At 42.5% G+C, this 14,723-nt stretch overlaps 1 protein-coding gene across 1 annotated transcript; it reads right to left on the reverse strand.

Annotated features, from left to right (window-relative positions):
- Nucleotides 1-2,468: 2,468 nt before the first annotated feature.
- Nucleotides 2,469-14,200, reverse strand: LOC308678670 (netrin-1-like; the record flags this gene model as incomplete). Its single annotated transcript, XM_081345900.1, has 6 exons — nt 2,469-2,788; nt 4,216-4,296; nt 5,695-5,748; nt 8,460-8,609; nt 11,596-11,784; nt 13,270-14,200. 6 exons carry the CDS (start codon nt 14,198-14,200, stop codon nt 2,469-2,471), a joined length of 1,725 nt encoding a protein of 574 aa, XP_081202026.1.
- Nucleotides 14,201-14,723: the final 523 nt, after the last annotated feature.

Consider the following 14,723-nt stretch of genomic DNA (forward strand, 5'->3'; position numbering starts at 1 on the left):
GTTATAACTATTATCCCTGTTTGAGTTATCAAAGAAACTGAATAAACAAAAAATATGTGACCCTGTCCCATCCAGAGCTTAAAATGGATTCTCACCATACAAATCATCAGATGAACTGTCATCCTCAGGATTGTGATTGGTGGTGACGTGAAAAGGTCAACAACTTGCAAAATAGGGACATGGCAGGCACGTAGTTTAGTTCTCTTCCACCTGCTGCACTGGGTGGCTGTTTGTGCAGCAAAGCTCATTTTCAAGGCATAAGCACAGAAGATATTTGTGACTATAGTCTCCAAAATTGCACTATCAGCAATCATACGAAATCAGCGTTTACATTTGTGTGAACAAGAAGTGCATTGAATTATCCATGGATATGTAAAGAATTGTTTCTCTTGTTCAGGGGTAACACACCAGCAGGATCAAGTTAAGCATTTTCTGAATTTTTGACATGCCAAGTCCAAAGGTTTCATCATCACTACTCTATGCTTTCTGAACAGCCAGCTTGCACAGGCAGAGTAGGAACAATGTGAGTTAGTTTAACTGTACTGGAAAGATTGGGAGTTAAGAACCTAATGGAGCATTTTATGCCTATTGAATTCATTTTAACAGAACTTGATGTTCATAATAGTTATTTATGGATAGGGATTTCTCCCAAATGTTTATGAGTTCATATGCCTCTTTAGCTGTTTAGCTCAGCAGGATTCAGAACACAAAACATTACTGAATCAACCCAATTCTATGTAGAAGAATGACCCATAGATGCCGTTTAACTGTAAAGCCTTTACAGTTAGTCCTCAACTTACGACCACAATTGCGCCCAAAATTTATGTTGTTAAGCAAGACAGTTGTTAAGTGAGTTTTGCTCCATTTTACGAACTCTCCTGCCACAGCTGTTAAGTGAATCACTGCAGTTGTTTAGTTGGTAAACATGGTTGTTAAGTGAATCTGGCTTCCCTAATGACTTTGCTTGTCAGAAGGTAACAAAAGGGGATCACATGACTCTGGGCCACTGCAAATGTCATAAATACGAGTCAGTTGCCAAGCATCTGGATTTTAATCATGTGACCATGGGGATGCTGCAACGGTCTTAAGTGTGAAAAATGGTCATAAGACACTTTTTTCAGTGCCATTGTAACTTCAAATGGTTAATAAACAAATGATTGTAAGTCGAGGACTCTAAAACTGTTGTAATGATCTGTGTACTACATCAGCAATATTAAAAAGGAAGTGAGTTAAATAAGAACAATTTCTAAGCACTCTTAGACCTTCACCAGCCCCACTCAGAAGAGATATCAAGCTGTTTCTTGTTATGACTTCACTTCTTTGAATAAAGCAATCAGGACAAATTTTCTAACCTTTTATTATCAAGAAATGCCATCCAGCTCAAAGGGAATTCTTTATATGGAACATTTTTCTGTCAGTCTTACATTCCAAAATCGCTGCATTTCTCAAGGGTTTCAATTTAGCTTTAGTTAAATTGTATTATTTAGTTTCCTGAATATCTGATATGACGATGATGGGAAAGGTCAGACCTATTTGAAATTTTAGTGGCTCTTGACACCACAACGTCTGAGAAGTTCTGTTTTATTGGCATTATAGTAACTTGCTGTGTTTAAAATATCTTTTGACACAATGCAGCTTTTTAAAAATGACTTGACACATTACAGTTCTTAACTACTGTGATAGCTTTTGTTTCAAAGGTCTCACAGGAAGACTTTGGTCAGAACTGGTTCTTGACTAATTTAGACATCATCCTTGAAAAATGCCAAACTCATGACCAAAAGAAATCTGACTATTAGCTGATATCAATTGATGGTGAGGTTCCTTTTGAATGCAGCTGTGAAAAACACTTGCCCCAAAATACTGGGTTTTGAACAGATGACCAAGACAGATGCTTTAGTCCTCTGTTGAAACTCAAAGTCTTATTCTTTATCCTATCCTATCCTTATCCTTCCTCCCATGAAGGGAGAGAAGGAAAACAAAGCCAGGGGACACCTCCATTCTCCATCTGTGTTATGTGGTAAATAACAACAGCACCATTTTTTTGAGATTTGTCCCTGTGGCAGGATAGAGTTTGCTAGTGAAGAGTAGCATATGTTCTGCCCAGCTAGTCTCCTGATGGCTCAGGGTGCTACAACTTAATCAGCAGCTTCCCATGCCCAAATATTTTCCATTAATTCATCCAAAACCAAGTTTCTACTTTAGCTGAGTTCCTCTATCTTGTAAAGAGGGGATAATATCTCAACCCATGGGTCTGTCACAAGGATGAATGAGGGGGGTCATCGATATGCAGAACTAAAACTTCAAAATCAAAATCAGTTCCAGTTTAAGCTCAGCCTTTTGTACCCGAGGGAGTTTCTGTGGGACTCTGAAACTCAGTTTGGGTTTGAGGTTTTTTTTTTTTACCCATTCAGGCCTTTTCCTACCTGTTTCTTCACCCACTTTCCCATCACCTCTTTGGCTTAGATACCTCAGCATTTTCCATGCTTGCTTTGTTGCTGGAAACTTCGCAGTTTATGTGCCCAAGCATCCCTCCAGAGCAGAGCAAGGCTGTTTTTGTCAAGGATTAGCCGGGCAGGGTCAGGTGACTCGGCATCATTGCCGATGATAAGGTAAAATTTGCCCACTTGGAGGTGGAGGCACCGGCAGGCCAAATCTTGTTCTGGTACCCAGAGTGGCTGCTCTCCCCGACGAATAGGCACGCGACGCTGGCGGTAGACAGTGAGGACTGAGGCTGTAAATTGCCACCATGTTCCAGACTTCTCTAAGGCCAACAGCTGGGCCCGGAGAACTGCCATCAGTATTGTGAAGGTCACCCAAAAAAGAGAGAGAAAAAACCCTATCAGGAAGTGAACTGTTATGTGATCCTGCCCTATTTCTGGAGCTATGACATCACTCCTTTTACAAGTTCTTCTTTATTCCTGCCCCCTAAGCAGTACCATCTAAGACTCCAATTTGTAACCCCATGCTATCATCACTAGGCACGTCATCTCTGGGGCCACAGTGTTTCCCAGCAAATGGATGTTTTAACAGAGGATGTATCAGGGGGCCACAGCATCACCTTCTGCATGAAGACTATTAATTTCATATATTCTATATTTCCTGGATTGATTCTGTGGGAGGGGCACGTTATACAGGTAGTCCTCAAATTACAATTCATTTAGTAACAGTTCAAAATTACACTGGCCCCGAAAAAAGTTACTTAGGACTGGTGTTTCACACTTACAACTGTTGCAGCATGCATGATTGGAACTCAGAGGCTTGGCAACTGACTCATATTTATGATGGTTGCAGCGTCCCGGGATCATGTGATCACCGTTTGTGACCTTCTGACAAGCAAAGTCAATGGGGAAACCAGATTCACTTTACAACTGTGTTGCTAACAACTGCAGTGATTCACTTAACAGCTGTGGCAAGAAGGGTTGTAAAATGGGGCAAAACTCACTTAACAACTGTTCTCACTTAGCAACAGAAATTTTTGGCTCAGTTGTGGTCATAAGTCAAGGACTACCTGAACAGTAACACCACTTCCTGGTTGACCATTCCAGTTGTTTTTTATCACAGTTTTGCAAGCAGGGAAATAATGGCCATGGAAATGAGAGATGGTGCATCAATTTGGTGTACAGATAGTCCTTACTTAATGACCATCATTGGGACTGGCAAATCCATCACTAAGTGAGGCAGCCATTGCCACAGAACTACAACCTCCATTCTGCCTCTGCTGTTAAGCAAATCACCCACATTGTTAGCCAAGCTATCATGTGACGATGATTTACAACTTTACATAGGGCTTCTCCATTAACTCTGCTTGTTGAAATCTGGCTGGAAAGCATGCAAATAGTGATCACATTAACCACAGACTGCTGCAAAGGTCAAACATCCCTGCTTTTTGTGAAGTGCCCAAATTTTAGTCATAGTCATAAAAGTGAAGACTAGTCAGAAAGTTTTTTTTCCCCAGCACTCTCATAATTTTCAGTGGTTGCTAAACAAGAACAGTTGTTAACCAAGGACTAACTGTGGTGATGAAGGTAATTGGAGTGGGGAGCACCAGGTTCAAATCCAGCCTCAACCGTGGAAGCTGACTGGATGACTTTGGGCCAATATTATGCCTCAGCAGAGTTTGCACACAAGTTATTCTCATGGGGGAAAAAAACCCTGCAGAAGTGTCTTGAGCTCCTGCAAGGAACGGTGGAATCTCAAATAAATAACGAACACTACCGTAATCCTTCTTGCAATAGTTCCTCAAGTTCATGTGGACATGTCTTTGTGGTGCTGTGCAATGGCTCTGACATTCAGTACCTGGTGAACAAAAAACAAACAAACATTTTTCTGGGCAATGTCTGTCCGCAGTTAAAACCTATTATTTGTCTCATGTATTATTTTCATTAGAGCAAGATTAGGCAACCTGTTGTTCTCCTGGTATCTCAGATGCTATCTGGAGCTTATTGGAGTTGTTCGAAAAATGTTGAAAGCCCTGACCTAACTGCCAACTGGATCACTTTGGAGCAAGAACTGTTTCCCTCATACAGTTCCTCCTACCAATTCTCAAGTTGACTTGTCAGCCCCACTAGATAGACCAGGCCTGGAAATCAACTTGAATGGCTAAAACAGAGCTGGCTATAAAGCATTTTGCAACTTCCTCCTGTAACTCTTCCCTCTTCCTATACTCCTGTGAATTAGGGAGGTGTTTGGGCTACTTTTGAATGTTACAGTATATGGACATTCTGGACTTAAAAGAATGCTTCCGCCCAGTGGTTCTCAACCTGTGGTCCACAGACCCCTGGAGGGCCGTGATATCGTATACGGGGTCTGCGAAGGCTTGAAGAAATGTTATGATTTAAATCTTAAGTTTTGGAGGTTTGTGGCCATGGTCCATGGTCACTGTTGGAAGAAAAGTCTTCATTATGGTTCATCCAAGCTGGGAATAAACACGGCAACGGCTTTGGGAAGAAGGTTGTAGTTTGTTGGAGAGGAAAGCCAGACAGAAAGATGGTTCCAGCAGAAAAGAAGAAGGGCTGACCACATGTAAGGAGTAGGTTTTTATACCCTCTGGATCCTTTTGTTTAGAGTTGCTTCCTGTTCCTGTTTGAAGCTATTTCCTGTGTCATGAACTTTGGACCTGAGTCTGAGTGTGCTCTTCCGGCATTCTGATGGTGATGGGTTGATCCTATTATGTCCAAAGGTCATGTCTTGCTTCCCTGGGGCTGGGGTATGTAGATTTTAGGTGTCTTTGTCTTCTTAATGTTCTAGCTCCAGCCTTCCTGATGGTTCACATTTGCATATCTATAGGACTGGTTTTTCTGCTTGGGGAAAGGAGACCTGGGACTATTAAGAAATCTGGGCATGCTTTCCTGGTTCTTCAATATCTTTTAGGAAATATATTTTTGTGCCCTTTTAATATTTCCTTCTCTAGGGAGCTGACTTCCCACACCACAAAAGGTATTTAAAGGGGGTCCACGGCGAAGAAAAGGTTGAAAACCACTGCTTTAGCCTCTTTTATTTGACAAGAAAGCCTGCATGGCTTTGTGAGCATCATCTTCCTTACTCTTTGCATTGACTGTGAAATTGTTTTCATTTTTTTTAGAGATGAAAAGGGCTCTTCTTCCAGGGATGTGGTTTTCCAACCCTTTGAAAGGAAAAAAAATTAACTGATTTCCTTAGGAAAAGTAAGATAATATTTACACTCTGTCGTCTCACCTGCTTTCCATTCCTGAGGTGGGATAACTGTAGTTGTCATCTCCTCCTGGATTCCTAGGGAGGGTAAGATGTAGAATAATAGATTTGATATTTTCCCCCCCTCCCCCGAAAAGATACATTCCCAGGTCTGAATAAATGAGTTCTATCTGGACATTTGGATAGCTGTGTTTGGGCATCAGTTCCTCGGTCTTGGTTTGAGAACAGAAAAATAAAGGATGTTATACAGAAGGTCCACATCCTAATCACTGCCTCAGATCTGTTGGGAGTTTCCATGATTTCACTAAGGATTGTTCACAACCCTCCCAAGTTGATCTTCATTGTTTTCAGCCCGCAGGAAAAAGCTGAATACCAATCAAATGATTACAGGAGCCTGGAGCCTTTGCTCAACTTCCAGAAATCTTTGCTGGAAATTTTCACCCCCCAGGCTGATGCTTTTGAAAGTGATATCGCCAGAAGCTCACAGCTGGGCTGCCCGGCTTCCATGACATCAGTCCACTTGAGATGAGATGTCTGTGTGTATGCTATGCCCTATGATTACCTCATTCAGCATCCCTCCTCATAAAGATCGGGGCTTTACTGGAAAACATGAACTCACTTCCTGATTCATAATTGGGAAACAATATTTTATTCTGTGGAAGGATGTGCTGGAAGGAGGAGTGGGAAGAATTTGCTGTTAATCGTGGTTGTATGCCACATGGAAAAAAGAAAGATATTTTGTGTTTTTTGTGTGTGTGCACGTGGAACAAAATTTATTTATCTATTTGCTTCCCAGCTTTGTTATTTTTTATAAATAATTCAAGCTAGTGAACATATCCAACCTGCCTTCCTCCTCTTCCTCTTTTCCTTACAACGACAACCCTGTGAGGTGGGTGGTCAAGCACCTGATCACGTGAATGTGGGGATGCTGTGATAGTTGTAAGAGCAAAGACCTGTTGTAGGTCACTTTTTTTTCCACTGCTGTTGTAACTTTGGTTACTAAATGAATGGTAAATTAAGGCAGGGATTACCTGTGTGGATATTTCTTTGATGAAATGAATAGTATCAAAAGAGTGGTAACTTCTCCATTGAACTTTTTTGTTCCTTAAGAAAAAGGTAATTTTGCACCAAAGACCAAATATAGACAAGGACAGAAAGATAAATTCAAGACACATGGAATGATGAGTGGTTATTATCCACCATCCAACCTCCATCTCCAGAGATGGCCTATGTTTGATTTGTAGATTTCTAATTTTATATTAAAAATATATATAATATAATTCTCTGCCATTCCTCCCAGGCACTTAGTGTTTGTACAGATGTTATTTTCCCCCTTTATTTGATCCTGACAACAGCCCTAAGCTTGTAAGAAGGTTAGTAGCCCAACTGGATTTTATGCTAGAGAGGAGAGAGATTCCCGGTGGGACCACCATGGGGATTGGGGTAAAAAAAAATCAAGATGGCTGCTTTGGCTGTGTTATTGACATTCTAGTTCAGTGACGGCGAACCTTTTAGAGACCAAGTGCCCAAACCCCAACCCAAAACCCACTTATTTATTGCAAAGTGCCAGGGGTGCATCAGCATTATGGTGCCCTCGGGGAGTGGGGTGACAGGGAGGCGCCTCTGAGTGCCACCTCTGGCACGCAAAAACCAGGGGCGCAAAAATGGGCCACCCTGCTACAAGGCGCCGATACAGGGAGCTGCACCACGCAAGAACAGGGCAGGGGTAGTGAGTATCACGCAGGCACCAGCCCCGCCCCATTTGCAGCGCGTGCATACTCACAGCCCTGTGCACACATGCATGCCTGCAAAATGCTTCCCCCTCCCTTTTCTTCCAGTCCACCAATCGACAATGGTTGGTGACCTCTGCTCTACCATCTCTACTTGAGCTTGCTAGTCGGCCGCTTCGCCTCCTTTTTGCTGGGCGGGGCTCCTGCTCTGGGCAGTGGTGGCAGCCTGATGGACCTGCTGCTGCCGGCAGTGGCGTGCGTGCCAAAAGAGAGGGCTCTGAGTGCCGCCTCTGGCATGCGTGCCATAGGTTCGTCACCACTGTTCTAGTTCTTTTTTATGTGTGTTGCATGGCCCTGCTAACCACTCTGAAATGCTAAACAAAGATTTTATGGAGTTTCCTGAAGCCTTCCCTGAAGCTAAGCAATTTAAGAAAAGGGAAACTAGAATCTGTAGATCTTGGCCTCTTGGTTCTTCTTCCCCATTGACCCAAGGGGCAAAGGACACTCTCCATAACTTGATACCCTATAAATGTTGGAATGTATTGGCCTTTTGTCTATGTTGTAGTGTTTGCTCTTGTTGCACTGCTTGCTAATTGCTTGCATTCAATTGCTAAGTACTAGTTCATGCATATGTTGTAACAGTTGCTAGCCAGTCCAGACTGGTTGTCTCCAGCCGGCTAAGTAGGTCTTTGGGCAGGAAACCTATGCTTCAAACCTATTGGTCGCCACCTATCGGCCAACCATATAAATAACTGCGCAGCAGCTCCCTTGCTGTTTCTGTTATGTTCTGACCTTCAATAAAGCCTGTTGCTGTTTTGAACCTTCCGTCTCGCTCAATGCCTGCAAAGAACCAGCTACACAACAGATGTATTGGGAGTGCTAATCCTATGCTTATCCAGGCATCGCGGTGTGTCACTTGGAAAGTGCCAGGTTGGGGGAGGTTGCACTAAGGTGCTTCATTGTCAAATTGGCCCCAAGAAATGAATTGTTGTCCAGGTGTGGACTGGGCTGTCCCAAAAGGCTGACATGGAAGGAGGTTTAAGGAAGAAGAAAGCTTACGAATGCAGGGTATGTGAGCACTGCGGCTTTGCTGGAAACCCTGGGCACATCGATTGCAGGTCAGGCCAGTGACTCCATTCTTGCACTGGCACTCTCCAGTGGTCTGGTTGCAAATGGCCCCAGTTGCCCCAATAGGATGACACTGGCAAGCTGGAAAGAAAAAAGAGGAGGAGTTATGGAAGGAGAATATGTACTTGGCCATCTCCGCAATAATCTATCCATCCTGACTTTTTTTAGTTAAAAGGTATGTGTGCCTTTTACAGGAATGCAAGCTTTCTCAGTGCTGTGACTTTAAGAGAGAAAGCTCCAAAACTCTCTCTCTTGACCATAGTGTGGATTCACACATTGGAGTAAGCCATGGTTTTGCTTTTTAACCATGATTTGCTGACAAGCCACAGTTGCCTAGATTCAAATGCTGCCTATATTCGAATCCATCTCCAATGGATTCATTCATCCTTCAGGGGTGTCAAACTGCCGGCCCACAGGCCGGATGCATCATCTGGAAGCCGTGCCCACCCCATTGCGCAATGTCATGTGACGTTGCGAGTTTGACATGTCTGACTGAGCATAGAGGATGGATAACAGCAAAATTAAAAGAAAACAAAGTTTCCTAAAGAACACATCCTAGATTTTTTTACTCAGTGGAATCCAAAAAAGAGCTACCATAACAATCCTCATCCCCTTCACCACACTACATTTCCCAGGTTTCATAGCAAAGGAAGGCTTGTTTTAAAAGGTGTCATTACCCTATGGTGAGGCTTTGATTGTATGGACCCTTTTGGGACCGTCTCCTTTTTGTGAGAATTTCAGGGAGACTTATAAACTTACTGACCCCAGACTCTTGGTTGACTGTTCAAGTATCACAGATTTCACATCCCAGGGAGGATAAGAGGAGATTGCTAAATCAATTTTTGGTTTTTGCAATGGTGCCCCTCTCTTTTCCAGGAATATGCATTGTAGCCCTTTTCCTAAGCATGGTGGAGACAAAAACTCCATCTTATGAACAATTAGAGAATCAGTTTGTTCTAGTGGTTCAGGCACCAGGCTAGAAACAAGGAGACGGTGAGTTCTAGTTCCATCTTAGGCTTGACAGCTGGCTGGGTAACTTTGGGCCAATCACCAGGAAAAAGTGAGTTCTAGTCCCACCTTAAGCATGAAAGGTGTCTGGGTGAATTTGGGCCAATCACTCTCTCTCAGTCCAACCCACCTCACAGGATTGTTGGTCTGAGGAAGATGGGTGTAGGAAATGACTAGGTCGAGCCAGAAGGGAGGGATCAAATGTGTCATCGGTCTTGATTCCCTTCGTGCCCACAAGAGATCTAAGTCCAGCCCACCTTGAATTCCACTGACTTTTGTCTACTGCCTATTTGCTTTGACCATTAGTAGTTCAGATTTTTGTAGAGAGCATAGGTCTGCAATAAACCTTTGCATTCACTTGAACTGCATGGACTTTTCCCATGCTTTACAATGGGCAGTTAAGAAATATGAAAACTAAGATAAGATAATCTTTATTGTCATTTTTTTTTACTGTGGGCACAACGGCACACATTAAAAATGAAATTTAGTTGCCCGCTCTCAAAGTGGAATACATACATGACACACACCTAACCATACTATATACACATATGTATAGACCCACACCCCTACGTATACATAACAAATAAATATTAAATATTGAATACTGTCCATCTTAAATATATAATGGAAGGAGGAAGCTTGAGAGTTCACAAGGTTAATGCTGTATGGAATGAAACTATGGCTGAATCTGGATGTTTTGCTACGGATACTACGAAGCCTCCTCCTCCCAGAAGGTAACAAGGAAAACAGGTCTTGAAGAGGATGAGTCGTGTCCCAGATAATCTTACGGACCCTGCTCAAGCAATGCTTCTGTGCTATGTCCTGGATGGAGGGGAGGGAACTGCCAATGATCTTTTCGGCCATCCTCACCACTCTCTGCACCGCCTTCCTGTCTGAAGCAGTGATGCTTCCAAACCAGGCTGTGATGCTGTATGACAGGATGCTCTCGATTGTTCCCCTGTAGAGAGTGGTCAGGACAGGGGAAGGAAGATGTGCTTTTCTCATGCGACGCAGAAAATGCAGGCGCTGCTGTGCCTGCTTCACCAGTTTCTCACTGTTGAGCAACCAAGCCAGCCTACTCGTTAGCTGCACACCCAGGAATGTGATGCTGGTAACCATCTCCACAGGTGAATCATTTATGCACAGAGAAGTGTGACTGTGTCTGCCTTTTCTGAAATTGACAATGATCTCTTTGGTTTTTCCATTATTTAAAACTAGGCTGTTTTCCTTACACCAGTTTACAATATAATATAATATAATATAATATAATATAATATAATATAATATAATATAATATAATATAATATAATATAATATAATATAATATAATATAATATAATATAATATAATATAATATAATAATATAATATAATATAATATAATATAATATAATATAATATAATATAATATAATATAATATAATATAATATAATATAATATAATAATATAATATAATATAATATAATATAATAATATAATATAATATAATATAATATAATATAATATAATATAATTATATTATAATATAATATAATATTATAATATAATATAATATAATATAATATAATATTATAATATAATATAATATAATATAATATAATATAATATAATATAATATAATATAATATAATATAATATAATATAATATAATATAATATAATATAATATAATATAATATAATATAATATAATATAATATAATATAATATAATATAATATAATAATATAATAGGAAGAAGTACTGTAATATTAGGTATGTTTGCCGCCTTCGGCTACCTATGAAGTAATAAAGGCGGGATAAAAAAAATCTTCCTTATTGATAAAGAACTGAAAACACCAGAACGAGAAAGTTGTATTTGCAAGATAAGGTCAAAAAAGTCAAGATGACAGCCATAACTGTGTGACTGAAGCTCTGCTCCTTTTTATAAGTGACACCTATTCCTTTCTCATAAAAAGAGAGCAGGCTTTGATCAGATATGCAAGGCCGCCATCTTGACTTCTATGAACCCCCTTCTTGTCCCTCCTGGCAAGGATGCTCTGGGTTTCAGGACCTGACCCACCTTTGCAGGCTCTGTGGCTGCTGATGGGGTGGCTGAAGTCACGCTTAAAGCCTGGTGAGCAATACTGACAGTGGCGCCCTGCTGTGTGGTGTCGACAGTTCAAGCAGATCCCTCCACTCTGGCGCCCTGAAAGTTTGAAAAGCTCCATGCTGAAGCGGCAGCGATGGGAATGGCGGTTGCAGTTGCAGGCTGAGGACACAGGAAGGAGGTTCATCAGTTCAGGAAGCTTTCTCCGTCCATGCCCAAAACCTCTTTCCATCCCACCTCTGGACCACCACCAGTATGCCCAGTCCTCCAAGCCAGAGGGGGTCCAGAGGGATGGAATGGGTCAAGAAATCCAGATCCTGGCTGCTACAGGGTGATCAAACCCAGTATTTTTTTTTACATACATTGTTCAGCTCTCCAACACTGGAATTTTTTAAGAAGAGAGTGGACAGCCATTTGTCCGAAATGGTATAGGGTTTCCTGCCTGAGCAGGGGGTTGGACTAGATGACCTGTAAGGTCCCTTCCAAATTATTATTATTATTATTATTATTATTATTATTATTATTATTATTATTATTATTATTATTATTACTACTACTACTACTACTACTACTACTACTACTACTACTACTACATAGGTTAAGCTCACTCTGCCCCGACCTTTTTGACCTTTCAGAAATCCCTTGTAATGTGTTTTTTTCAACAGACCTGGGTATCTCCTGAGGAGAGAAATCACATGCGCTTGTTGCCTCAGTGGTTGCTGATTCTAACTTTGAACAACCCTCCAGTGTTAGGAATTTTTATCCCCACCAAAAAACAATCAAATGCTTTAAATCAGGGATCCCCAATCTCCGGTCTGTGGATTGGTACCGGGCCGCGGCATGCCAGCAACTGGTCCGCACAAACAAGCCAAGCCCCATCCGCGGAATGCAGGCAGCACACAAAACCACGCACTCTCTGATCCGCAGAAAAACCTCTCTCCACGGAACCGGTCCCTGGTGCCCAAAAGGATGGGGACCTCTGCTTTAAATGATTACCAGTTCACTGCTCGTGGGTACCAAGATATCTTTGGTGTCCCTAAGTGGCATCAAGGGAATTCTCAAATAAATTGAAAAGTGGATTAGAGCGTTTTTTTAAAAAGGGCCATTTCACAAGATTTCAGTGTTTTCACATGAGATCTTATCTTTATCCAAATAAAGATGCTAGGTTTTAGGAGGTTTTGGTGAAATTGCTGACCTCATTAAATGTTGAACTTAAAAAAAAAGAACAGATTGGAGACAGTCCAGTAATGATCCTAAAAATGCCTGAAAAGATTGCTCTAAGATTTTGAGGCCCAAATTGTCACACAACCCAATTTGGCCATTCTTCATTTTTGGGGTGTGTGTGGGGGGAAATCTCTTAAAATGAAGACAATTCATGAGATGTTAGAAATTCTTTTTAAAAATTATTTCTGGGGATCTGAAAAGATGGCTAGACCCTGTCCTAAACAGACCAACAGCAGAGTGGATATGTATATTTTTTTCTGAAAATCTCTGGAAAAATGCCCATGGCAAAATCTTTCCAGCTTTAGGCTGGGAAGGACCATGTGCAAATGGGGCTTTATTTCTGCAGAATTCCAAAGAGCAGATCCCAGTTCTGGACACATAATGTTCTCAGCCATGGGTGCCCTATCTTCCCCACAGTCTCACCCACACATTCATGAGCATCTTTGGGTGTTGCCCTTTGCCAGGGCCTATCCCAGTAGAACGTTTTGCAGATGTCACATTCAGGGCCGGCTGTGTTGTGCTGACAATCACACTGAGGTACCCCTTCATCTTTCCCAGCTGTGCATCGTGAGGCATGTCCATTGCATTTACATCTGCCTCCAACCTGCAGCTCAGCTACTCCATAGGAGGCCTCTTTCCTGCGCAACCCCAGAGTCCGGGCTGAGTGCATGCGGTCAAAGGACATGCGGAGGTCGGTAGCGGTCACCCAGTCCTGGAGGACAGGACTATACTCGAACCGCTGGGATGAAGGGCGGCCTGCAAGAGGCATGAAGGCCACCAGCCCTCCGGTGAGGGGCTTGAGGGCTGTTTGAGCCTCGATACAAACAGCTTCATGCTCCATGCTTTTCACAATGGTGGTGGTTGGGGGCAGATGGTAACGCCGCCAGCAGTGGCTGGAATAGAACTGAAAAGGTACCCAACTGCGTCCATAGTCCATAGACTTGTAAATGGCCAAAGATTCTGGTCGTGGGGAGCAGAACCGCAGAGCCACGTAAAGGATTTCCATTCGCCGGCCTAAAGCCAAAGTAAGCGTGGCATTGGCTGTTGGCTGAGACCACCAACACGTCCTATCCCCGTCATGGTCTGTGAGCTGCTCTGACCGGTGGCTATGTTCTTGGCAACCTTGGCAGAATTTGGAGGCTGGGTCAGTTGAATCCCGAAAGGTGCAGAATCGCCCAGAAGGACTGCTACACGTACTGGAGGCTTCCACCAGACGACCCGATGCCAGTTCGGACAGCTCAGGCAGGCAGTATTGTGGGCGCTGGTTGGCATTGTAACAAGGGTCACGAGGGTCGGGAGTTTGGCCCAGAAGGAACGGAAGGAAAACTGCAACACCCCATGGGAAGTGAAGCATCTCTGGGGAAAGGCGTCTGGATTCAACAGCTCATCACCTGGAAGATGAAAAGGTAATAGCTGACATGAAAAAAGAGCATTCTGTTCTTCCCTGCCCCTTTTTCCTATTTTCTACCTGTTGTTTCCAAAAACAATAGAGGGAGGGGGAGAGAGAGAAGCAAGCCAAGGCTCATGTGATAAAGATATGAAACTATGATGCTGAAGATGTTTGATGATAGTAAAGCTCCACAAATTTGTCCCTGTTGAGGAGTTCAGCTGCCATAATTCCCAGCCAACATGGCCTTCATCTCCTATCTCTGACATTTCAAGCATTCTGTGGGTGGTCACCACTAGTATGGAGATCAATGCACATGGTTTTCTCACTTCAAAAGTTGTTAAGGCACCGGCTCTGGGCTCTCTGATCATTTGTACCATACTAATTCACACACATGGACGTCTCCCGCTACCCTCTTGCCTCTGATCAAAACAACTTTCTCTAATTGAGAACATACACCCAAGAGCCAAGCAGATGAGGTTTTAATGAG

This window comes from Vipera berus, assembly GCF_964194415.1.
Source record: "Vipera berus genome assembly, chromosome: Z".
NCBI classification, from domain to species: domain Eukaryota; kingdom Metazoa; phylum Chordata; class Lepidosauria; order Squamata; family Viperidae; genus Vipera; species Vipera berus.